The sequence below is a fragment of the Lolium rigidum genome, chromosome 3 (assembly GCF_022539505.1).
Source record: "Lolium rigidum isolate FL_2022 chromosome 3, APGP_CSIRO_Lrig_0.1, whole genome shotgun sequence".
Taxonomy (NCBI): domain Eukaryota; kingdom Viridiplantae; phylum Streptophyta; class Magnoliopsida; order Poales; family Poaceae; genus Lolium; species Lolium rigidum.
Window position 1 is genome coordinate 16,664,065 of NC_061510.1, and position 12,134 is coordinate 16,676,198.

At 47.0% G+C, this 12,134-nt stretch overlaps 1 protein-coding gene across 1 annotated transcript; it reads left to right on the top strand.

Moving 5' to 3' along the window:
* The first annotated feature begins 880 nt into the window (after positions 1–880).
* On the top strand, positions 881–1,627 carry LOC124694413. The gene has a single exon (XM_047227400.1). It carries the CDS (start codon positions 881–883, stop codon positions 1,625–1,627), a length of 747 nt encoding a protein of 248 aa, XP_047083356.1.
* The last annotated feature ends 10,507 nt before the right edge of the window (positions 1,628–12,134 follow it).

Sequence of the window (12,134 nt, forward strand, 5' to 3'; positions counted from 1 at the left end):
GATTATGGAGCGGATACAGGACGGATACGTTACGAAAATAAATATTTGTCACAATAAAATGGCGGCATATTACCATGGTCTGTATACCGAAAAGGCATGTATAACGAAGTAGACAATAAGACAAGGAATATCAGTCAACTTCAACAAGCGACAATTCAACATATACTACCTCCCTCACTAAAAGGGTGTCTCAACCTTGTCCAAATTTGGATGTATATAGACCCAATTTAGTATCTAGATACATCCAAACTTCGACAAAGTTGACATCATTTTAGTGACGGAGGGAGTAACAGAGGGAGTAACAGACATAGTTCCCTTTTTTGCTCTCCATTTCCTTTTTCTTCGAAAACGGATGGAAAGTTTTCCTTTCATTTTCAACCCTATAGCCAGAGCATATGTTTCCGGTTTTTGAAATGATTTCTAAATGCAGTGTAAAATGTTAAAAAATTCTAAACGCATAAATTGAATCCATCTATTAAAAAAGGACAAGTAAAAGTCTGTCAAAAGATAAAATGTTTCTATGGAACCTACTAGTACAAAACGGGCCGTAGAATTAGTTTCATGTCAAAGGACTTTTCGAACAAGTCCGAGCCAAACCGTGTGCCCCCGTGTCGCGTCCGCGGTCCGCACCCCCCGTTTCCACGGAAAACCCCCTCGCCCACCTCCAAAAACCACGAGCTCCCGCGCCCACCGTCTCCCGTCGTCGTCTTCTTCCCTGCCTCCCGCGCTCGCTCTCCCGCACGCACTATTTATCACCAAGCCCGCAACCCCGCCGCACCAACACGAGAGATCACAGAGCATCGAGCTCGAGGTGTACCTACGAAGCAAACCAAGTCGCAGTTACGATCAAAGAAAGCTAGCAGCAATGTGCAGAGGAACAATGGACGACGGCAGCTTCCCCCGCACGCACCTCGGGGGAGGAGGCCGGCGGCGGCTCGTGGTCCGCGCCTTCTACCTCCGCATGTCCTCGTCCTGCTCCTTCGCGGGGCAGCCGCCCGAGGAGCTCACGCTCGTCTACCACCCGGCCATCGGCGGCGCGGCGCTGGAGGTCGCCGGCCGCGCGCTCCCGCCGGCGTCGGCCGTTCACGTGCCCCTCCTGCGCGTCCGCGGCGCCCATGGCGACGCAGGCAAGGCCAAGGAGGCGGCAGCGTACGCGAGCGCCGACCGCGTCTCGGCGGCCGAGGGCGCGCGGTTCGCGGTGTTCGCGGGGAGGGAGCTGGCGGCGGACGGCGTGTTCGTGCGGCGCGCTGAAGGAGGGTGGCGCGTCGAGTGCCGCCGCGCGTTGGCGTCAAGGGCGCGGGTGGCGGAGGTGGTGGTCCTCGCGGAGGGCGGCGTGCTGGTGCGGGCCAGGGCGAAGGCGTCCATCGGGTGCCTGACCAGGCTGGAGGGGATACCGGAGGAGGAGGCGTGCGGGTGCGGGGCCTGCGGGGAGGAGGAGTGGGAGGTGGTCGGCGACGACGACGGCAGCGACAGCGGCGATGAGTACTGGAAGTGTAAGGAGCGCGAGGAGGCGGCGGAGATGGAGACGGTGCGGTGGGCGCTCGAGATGGGCGCGTGGGCGGTGTGCGTCGGCGTCGGCCTGCTCGCCACCGCACGACGGTTCAGCCGGAAGCGGCCGCTCCGATGAGCTGCCGCGTGGCTTCCCTCGAAGAGAAAATTGTTTCGTTCTTTCTTCACTACTTGCAAAATTTTGTACGGTAGAGCTTTCCAGATTGTATGTACAGGCGAAATCGATCAACGGAGACGCTTCACTGTTCATCAGGCTATGTTCTTCTTTGCGTCCTGGGACATGCCATTGCCCGATCAGTGTCAGTCAAAATCAAGATTTCACCAGTAGTGTAACTCTACTCTGATTATCAGCACGATCTTTAAGACTCTGAATGTACAATTAAACCACAAGATCAACGGCAAGTTCGCCGGGAACTTATCCAGAGAAGGTAGCAGACGGGAACATAACAACACTTGCAGAACAAGCATAGCCATCAGAAACTTTCACCTTATTAGTTACTACCACCTCGTTGGTGGCTGACAGTGCCAGGTACGTTGAAAGAATCCACAAGGAGGATCTTTATCCTGTTCCCACCATGACTTCGATTCGTTCAAATTCTCCTGCATGCCGAGTCAATCGCCATAGCTTCAGCGACAAGAAACGGAGAACAGTTGCATCAAACTACTACGCATTTGCTAAATTGAAAAAAATGACTGCTGGCACATAGTCGAGATTATACGAATGATACCATTCACCCGTGCCCTGCTACTTCTGTTCAGTTACTGTAAAATTCACTGAATATCTTGACAGACTAACCAGTTTTTTATGTCGTGCCCAAACTCGAGCATAAATACATCAGGTATACAAGTGGGAAGAAGCAGGACTAGTTGTCCAGAGTAGTCACAGGAAAACTTGGTGATTTGGGTCATACTCCCTCCAGTCATGTTTAATTGACGCCAGACTATACCTAGGTGCAGGTACGAGTTGCTAAGCTTCCGCGTCGATTAAACACAACCGGAGGTAGTAGATCACAACATCCATAGATATTGGAGGCGTGATTGGTTGCGGCCTATTTTGGAGCTCCCGGGCCCATGTCACTGGGACATGCCCAAGGTAATACGGCTCAAAAGCCATGTTGTGATTTTTGTTTCGTTGTTTGGGTGAAACTTTTGAAGCCCCATGAGAGATAGTGGGTGCGGCTGTTTGGTTGGCCGTGCACCTCAATGTTGAAACCCTGCTGTGTGTTTGTTTGGTTGTGTAGCATCCAGGCGTTATGTAACCTCTTCTCAGGAGTGATGATGTTACCATAACAATAGTAAGAATAACAAAAACACGAAGAACATCGATACCAAAAGCAAGATCATCAACACTATGGCATACTAGCAAATCATTTTAGTAGTACTAGATAGTAACGACGGTGCAGAGAGTACTTAAGCATGTTCATACGGCCAACTAAGGCGGGACAACTAGATCAACAATGATAATTTAGGAGAAGGCAGGACATAGTCGATCACTACTCATGCTCGTCACAACATGAGTAGTCGAAGACGACCACCTTGTACTCATTTGCACTGAGCTTCTTGAAGAATAGCAAGTAACCGATCTTCGGGTTTTGGGAGATGGCAAAATCTGCCTAGACAGCTTCCAGGACGGCCTTGCCACTGACCTCCTCGATGTTCATCTCCCACCGGCACCTTCTGATGGTCTTCACGATCATCTTCCCCGGCACCGGGCCCAAGTAACGCATGAATCCATCTACGAGAGGGAGCACCTTGATCCTAGGAGCCATCAGAACTTTGCAAAAATGTGTTGGTGACACATCCTCATGGAAGTGGCCAATAGTGGATGGTCGTCCCCTTGGTCTCTTGAGGCAATGCAACAATAAAACCATGAGAACATAAAGTACAAATATGTGGCTAAATTATAATCATCGGCTCATCATAGCAGCTAAAGAATGAACAATCATACAATGTGTGCCTCATGTAGTCAGCGAGATGAATCTATATCGACCAAGTATGATGTACAAACATTATTTTTGGACAAAACACATTGTAGATACATACTCAGTTAAAACGCTAGGAAGAACAAGAACATTGTGCATTTCAGAAATCGAATCACAATCGGAAGAGTAACCCGATGGAACCCTAACCCTAGCAGATATGCTATGCAATGTCATCTACCGTGCCCCCACACACCCTATACGGTCAGATTACGGTAAACAAGAAGTAGTGAGGGATTTTGGAAGCTTTATCGCCACTGTTGAGCCTGTGAAGGTGTTCTTGTTCGTAGACGACGATGCATGATCGAAGTCGAAGCAGCAGAGGTGATGGAAAGTGGTGATGGCAGGCAACCTCCACCATTGGTCTACGCGTCGCCACCACCAGATAAATCGCCTACAAGTTTGGAGGAAGGATGTGAGACGAGTGAGAGTGAGAGGAAGGAGTGTACGGTGAGGGTAACTTATGGCGCGTGTCACGAACCGATGCGATGTCTCGCGCTCCTATCCAAGTGTGCAGGGGAAGGCTCACTCTGCACTCCATGGGCCCTGGCTCTGGGGAAATTGCCGATTCAAACGTACCAGCTGTGCCTAGCTCTAGACTGCTTTGACGCGTGCGGGCCGCAACTAGGAGGGATCCCATGTATCCAATCGCCCGGTTTGTGGCCCCCAGGACCCGTTTAAAGGATGTGCGGTCTACCAATCGCGCCCTAGTATGACGTGGCTAGACAACATCCGAATGTTGGATTGTCCATCCCAACATTCGGGTGCTGGTTTGTGCGCGCCAACACTCGACCTAGAAAAGTAGGCCTCACAATCCCTGCATGAAAAACCAGCTTTTCAGGATAAAAGTGGACACCGACCCGCCGAGGAAGCGTGTCCCTCTTCCCTCACCCAATAACTACTACCGTACCTCTCTCCCTCCCCCTCCTCACCCAACTTTCTTGTTCTGCAACTAACAAATCGAATTCTTCTTCCTTTTCCAAAATCTCCATGGATCCAAGAACATGATTGGAACTTGCACCTTCCCCAAATCTGCAAGAACAAAGCTTTCCCCTAAAAAGGAACAAAAAAGAACAACCAATTATCCTAGAAGATGAGACATAAAGAATAAACCCTGAGTTAAATGTTGACTAGCCAACCTAGGTAGATTAAGTAAGCAAACTTAGCGTGTTTAGAAGCCAACTTAATTAAATTTAAAAACTGGATTGTTGGAGCGCAATGTTGTAGCCGTGTGGCGGCTGGCGGGAAGAGCAAGGGAAGGTGGACACTGGCGGCTGAGGCCAAGCCAGCAAGGCCGCTTCTATTTGAGCGCCGAGCGGTAGCCACCCCCAAGCCCGCATAAGTGCAGAGAGATTTCGGGAAATAGGGACAGCAACGGGTGGACATCATCCGCCGAACAGGTAGAGAGTGTCGAGGGCCGAGCCCGAGCGGGAGAGGGGCAGCGGCAGGGAATCTCGTGAGTCGAGATCGAGATTGGGCCGTGGGCGTTTTTCCATGGGGTATAAAAAAGAATCAGAAATTTTGGGTGGGCTGCCCCGGCTGCGTCCGCCCATGGTTGCATGTTACTCACACTATAACTAGTCTATTAACTATGTGACACATAAACATTATGATATTGTGTTAAGAACTTTCCATTGTGAAAGACCTAAAACTACTCATAGCGGGAGTAATTAAGGTGGTAACATGCACCCATATGCGATGCCGACTAGGCATTTTGATGGCACACAGTACACGTTAGTCATTGAGAAAATAGAAGGGTGCAGTAACTAGCTATGTTACCATCGAATCACACATTTTAAAAGAATGACTCTACAAGATAATAAATATAACCTTCTATGTTATCACACCAATGATATTAGAGCTATATGCATTTTTGGTACCACAACTTGTATTGAATGTGCATTTTAGTACCACAACTTGCAAAATGAGCACTCCCAGTACCACAACTTGTACCGAGCGAGCAAATAAATCCACAACCAATCGAAAGCGGACACGTGGCATTGTGATTTTCGCAAAAATCACCATGTATATTTTTTCTCCCGCAAATGTGGCCTTGGTGCTTTGTTACATGCAGGTCCCACCTGTCAGAATATAGAAACAATTAAAAACAATGTAACTTTTTGGGGGATTTGAACTCAGGACCTGTCAAAACTTCATACTAAGCTTGCCACTGAACCAGACAACACTTTGTTCAAATATTTTCAGATTTCAGTTTATTATATAGTTTCTGGATGTCAAATAGACCAAAAAAATACATGTATAGAGTATATTCACATCGTTCTAACTAACTAAACTAGTATATCTTGTCCAAGCACGTAAATAACAATAAAATGAGCTATGTGTGCTACGTGATAGGATCTTATAGTTGTGAATACATGTAAAGGTGATCGTACATCTGTTGGATTCGTTAATAATCTAGAGTGTGGTGGCTGTTAAATGTATATATTTGTCTATTGTAGTTCCCCATATGTTAGGGGCTTTCTGCATATGTGCACCTGTACATGTACTATATATTATGGTATTTTAGCCCCTGGTAATACAACAAGCATATTGCTCTAACATGGTATCAGAGCTTTAGGTTAGCTCCTCCTCCTCCATCGCAGCCGCCGCCGTCGCCCGCCCCGGCATCTTGTCGCCGCGACCCGGCCGCCGCCGCTGCCTTTTCCCGTCCGCCCTCTACCCGGTCATCGCTGCCAACCGCGACCGCGTCTTCTTCTCCTTGCCGGTCGTCCGATCTCTCCCGATCTGCTCCGCCCGGTTTGCCCCGCCCCACGTGAGGCTGCCCGCCTGCTCTCGATTCACCGCGGTGCTTCGCCCGCCTGCTCTCTCGATCTCACCACCGGCCCGTTGGCAAGTTCTACCGACCAAGCAAATCAAATGGCGGCGCAGGTCCTGGGAGATCTCAGCGCCCGGGCCGATTGGATCTCTGCCCCGCCCGGCCCCGCGCGTGCTCCCTGGCTACCGATTCCTCTCGATCCTGATCAATCTCTCCAGAGCTCCCTGCTCCCTGGCTCAGTTCCCTGCTCCCTGCTCGATCTCCTTCGCTCCATGCTGAATTTTTCTTGCGCGTGACTTCCAGCTGTCCCGTGCTCCAGTTGACTTGATCTGAAAAAAAAAGCAAAAAAAAAGAAAAAAAAAAGAAAAAAAAAAGCAAAAAAAAAAACTGTCGCCAGCTATGTCTTCTTCCGCTGATCCCGCCTTCTCTTTGGGTCTCCCTTCGGTACTTGGTATTTGTCCGCTGCCTCCGTGTATGACGGCTAGCCATTCTTCGTCGTCGTTTGCAGCCTCTTCACGCGGCTCTTCCCGCGCTTCACCGACTCCGTCTACGTCGGCTCGCCGCTCTACATCGACTTTTGCGGCCTCTTCACGCGACTCTGCCCGCACTTCGCCGACTTCGTCGGCCCGCCGCTCTACATCGACTTTTGCGGCCTCTTCCTGTTAATACCCGGATTTTTAAGTCCGGATGCCCTATTACATCATACATCGCAATCCCAGGAAGATTGTTTTTGCGAGACATAATAGTAAGTCGTTCAGAGTCATCATTTATTACAACACATAAGGTCTTACAACAAGGGATCACATGATCCAATATTACACAAATAGATTGTTCAACATCACAAATAAGTAGCGGAAGCGTAGTAGTAGTGGACTATATATTCCACAGGCAACGCTTGACGTTAGAAGACGATCCTAGTTATCGTAGACATCCTGCTGTCCGTCATCCTGATACTGTTGCTCCTCTTCAAAGTCTGGCATTTGAATAGCCAGGGCAAAGCCATGAGTACTTTTAAAGTACTCGCAAACTAATACTAAGGTAAAACATATTAAGTGTAGTAAGGGGTACTAAGCTCTAGGTTTATTTGCATAAAGCCAAGTTTTCATTTGATAAACATCTAGTAAACCCCATTAATTGCTAGACTAACTCCAGTGGGAACATTAGTGTCATTCCCACAATTTATTTGGGGATCCAAGTCAAATCACCATTCACCATCATCATTTCAACATAAATTCTGATAAAGGAAATAGTATGGCCTTTCCAACCGTCCATAACCGCGGACACGGCTATTCGAATAGGTTTAACACTCTGCAGAGGTTGTACTCTTGTGCCACAACTTTTGATTACATCCGTCGAGGATAACCTCGAATCATCGTAACTCAGTACGCGGATCATCAACCATAACCTTTCACTTATATGTCCTAGTATAGGCACCTCTCCCCATGAGCTTGGCCCCCCGGTGAGAACCAACTGTTAACCCGGGAACTGCACGAGGCTTGGGTCGTACATTCACCTCATATTCACATCATTTCTCATATACGGAGGCAGCCTCGGCATAACCCCTATGATGCTTGTTTAGAGGGAACCCATACTAAAATACACAAGTTTCTAGTTAAGCCCTACCCATAATCAGGTATTGTGGGGGTACTTGTATAATTGGAAAGGTATCGCATTCAAGCCCATATCAGGTTTATATAAAAAAATCACCATCTTCTCTTGGTCATATTCACCTTCAAAGTCATTCCATGGAATGAACCATCATTCCAAGGTTTTCAAATTCATATCAAAATCACTTGTTCCCATCTAGAGTAGTCCAATTTTAATTGATTAGCACTAGCAACTATTTCATGAGGGGTGCTATCTAGCTTGGGGTGGTGTTAATCTAAACCAAGTATTGTTCTACTCTAAATCAAGTGAATCATAAATCAAAAAGTACTTTGAAATAAATAAGCCAAAGTAAAAATAAGTAAAAACATGGGATAGGTAATACATAAAAGTAAAATGTGATGGTGCCTTTGCTCTTGTAGAGCTAAGCACTTGTGTTTAGCAAGGGTTAGCTTGCCTTGAGCTGAGTAGTGATCAAAGTTCTCCTCTTCTTCTTGGGAGTAGGCCTCCTCCTCTTGATACTCCTCGTTACTAGCGTCTATATACGAATACGAGGTATAAATACTAAACCAAGCTCACATACTATACTAGAAACACTTAAAAGAATTCTCACACTAATCTTATCATCAATCACACAGGGCATGGTGGGTTATTGTATGATTTCTTATTATTAAAATTAATTCCTCTCATCATATTTATTTCTTAACTTTGGTATGTAGCTCCTTAGAGAAATTTAGTTCCTCTTATTATCTTATATTAAGATTTAATCTCTTCATATAATAATCAGGTATGAAATATAGGTTGACCCAAGGTCAACATTTCATATCTATTATATGTGAGTGTATAATATTTGAAGTACTATACTTCACATAGTTTTAATATTTATTATTTAAATGAATTAAAATCTCTAAGTAATAGCTATCAGAGGTTCCTTACTCTAAGTCATTCCCTCTGGTTGTATTACTTAGGATCAAGATTTAAATGAGAAGATATCTCTCATATTAATTATTGAATTTAAAGTCAAGTTGAGAAGCACTAAAATTGACTTCATAGCTATTTTATTTCATCTTGTCCATGATCATGCAAATAACATATCTATATTATTGCATAATCAATTAGAGGACATCATTTGTGATTTATTAGAATTGGAATCAACTCAAAATTAATTATGGTTGAATTTTAAATTAAGTTTCAATTTGTAAAAGTCCCTGACTTGTTATTTTTAACATTTAAATTCTACTACGAATTTGGAGATGGGGCCAGTGGCATTGGTTAGATAATTTCATGGGCTTTCTAATGATATAAAGTTTGCTAAATTTGGTTTGGCAGATTTCAAACTATTCAATTTTTACTAAACTATCTGCAGCACATTTTAAAATAAGATTAAATCTAAATTTGAACCGTGGGCTTGGGCGGGAAACGCTATCGGGCCGAAACCGGATTTAAAGTCACTCGCGCAGCCCAGCAAGCCACGGGTGCGAGTGGGCTGCCTGACGAGCGGGGGCCACCCGTCAGTGTGTCACCACGCAGCGAAACGGTATGCTCGATTTCGACCGTAGGATCTGGGAGGCGATCAACGGCGTGTGTGCGTCGTCGTCCCCGGCGGGATTCCGGCGAGCTCACGGTGTCAGTAGGGGGTCGGAGAGCCTACCGGGGTTCCCGCGGTGTTCTACCGGGTGGCGAGGCGACGTGGTCGAGGATGCCGAGGCAGCTGGTAGCGAGTGGCGAAGCTCGGGGTGGCGCCAATCGTCGACGGTGAGCTGCGTTCCCCGGCGGCTCCGATCTTGAAATTGCATCGTCTCCGGCAGTAATCGAACGAGCTACGGTGGTGAGGATGATCAGTGGTGAGAGGGGAGTCGAGTGGTGTGAAGATAGCGTGCTGGGAGTGCCCCTATTTATAGTGTCGAGGGGTGCCGCGGGGTGCTGCAAGGGCGCGGCCATGGCGCGGCTCCTGTGGCGAGCGAAAGGGCAAGTGAAGGACGGCATCGTGTAGGCGTCGTCCTGGCGATGCTCAAGGACTAGCTGGCGCAGCGAGGGGACGAAGGAATCGCTCGAGCGCTTGCAGTGATCATCACGGTACCCGCGGTACCTCGCCGGCGAGGACGACGGTGACAAGGCCTCTGCGCGTGCTTGAGCATGTCTAGGCGCTAGAGGGTGCGGAGTGGCTACTCGACGCGGCGATAGGGATGCAGGAGGAGGACGGTCGCGCTCGAGCGCGCGACGCATCGGCGCGCGTCCGAGGCGCGGTGAGCGCGCGTGCCGGCGCGTCCCGGCATGGTTTGGACACGCTGCTGCTGGCCAATGCCAAGCCTTGGCGTTGCGTGGGCTTGTACCATTGGCGTCCTTGTGCTGCAGGGATGCTCGAGGACATGGAGAGAAAGTGAGAGGGAGGCCAGAGAGAGTTTTGGCCAAAGGTGGCCGGCATGGCCACGACATGGTTTGTTTTCTCCCTTTTCCACTTTTCCTAACCCTAGCAAGTACTCAGCTCGATGCAGGGGTCCTAGAGATAGCTAATGATCACAAGTTTAAAGTGGTTTAGTGAAGAAACCAAGTGGACAATAGGTTGTAACTCAATTTGGAAATGATGCCTCGCAAGGTGTTTGTTAAAATGGCCGCATGAACTTTTTATTTGAATTTTGAAATTCTTTTTGGTGAATCTCTTTTATATAATTAAAGTGAAGTATTGGTGGTGGTGGCACTCAATTTAGAGTTGTTTTGCAAAATGTCAAAAGTGACATGATCTTCACTTTATTTCATCATCCCTACTTGTCACTTTTATTCTGGTCAACCTAGTCAACTATAGCCATGGTGGTCAACATCAAAGTTACTCACTTTGACATGGTCTTGGATGACATGGTTTTGTTTGACCAAGTTTAGTTTAGGAATTGAGAAATACAGAGGGGTAAAGTGGTGAAGAAAATATTTTTGGTCCAAATGACCATTATCATATGTATGTAAGATTTTTGATTTCCTTGTGTTTTATTCTTGATCCAATGATGCAATTGTGTTAGTTTATCATATTGAAGTATTTTAGAAGCAAGGGGGCAAGCAATTATGGCCTTGGTTGAGGATTTGCAATTGTGCATATGGTGTATGTAAGTGAAGAATGGGTTTTTCCCAATTTCTCCAATTCCCCTCAATTTAGGGTTTGATGATCTTTATTAGGGTTCACATAACAATGGTTACTCATACTAACACTCATCATGGCAATTGCACAAAATAAATCACTCAAATGCACAAACTATATGTGGCACTATATGCATAGAAAAAGTTTTTGTTTGTTGTAAATTTTGAATAATTGAAACTCTCTCTTGATTTATTATTGTTGAAACTTGGGATGTTACAAACCCTTCCCCCTTACAAAAGATCTCGTCCCGAGATCTTAAAGAAAAACTAGGTACTAAAGAGATTGGGGTACTCAGTCTTCATAAAGTCTTCTCTCTCCCAAGTGGCTTCTTCTTCGGTGTGATTACTCCATTGAATCTTCGGAAACTTGATACTCCTGGTACGAGTGGTTCTGAATGCTTCCTCCAGAATGCGAATAGGTACTTCGCGGTATGTCAGATCTGAGTTGATATCCACAGTTCGATGGTCGATGTTCTTGAAAACCTCCGTCTTCTCAGGTACCTCTAAGCATTTCCGGAGTAACGAGATGTGAAACACATTGTGCACCGTTGACATTTCTTCTGGTAACTCCAGCTGATAGGACACTTCCCCTCGGCGACTTAGGACTTTGAAGGGTCCGACATATCTGGGTGCGAGCTTTCCTTTAAGCTGGAATCTCTGCATTCCTTTAAGGGGGGACACTTTGAGATACACGAAATCTCCGATCTCGAAGGTCATCTCTCGGCGTCTCTTGTCGGCGTAGCTTTTCTGTCTTGATTGAGCGGTCTTGAGGTACTCGCGGATCTTGTGAACCTTCTCTTCAGCTTCTCGGAGAATATCTGGTCCAAAGACTTGACTCTCTCCAACTTCCGACCAATTCAGAGGGGTACGGCACTTCCTTCCGTACAGGGCTTCAAAGGGGGCCATTTGTAAACTGGCTTGGTAGTTGTTGTTGTACGAGAATTCTGCGTACGGCAAGCAGTCTTCCCACTTGGATCCATACTCCAACACACATGCTCTCAGCATATCTTCTATATCTGGTTGACTCGTTCAGTCTGTCCATCCGTCTGCGGGTGATAGGCTGTGCTGAAGTTCAGCCTAGTTCCGAGTCCTTCATGTACCCTCTGCCAAAATCTGGAGGTGAATTGGGATCCTCTATC

What these genes read in the sequence shown, in the direction of transcription:
- LOC124694413 (XM_047227400.1), top strand. Translation starts at nt 881, where the DNA reads ATGGACGACGGCAGCTTCCCCCGCACGCACCTCGGGGGAGGAGGCCGG.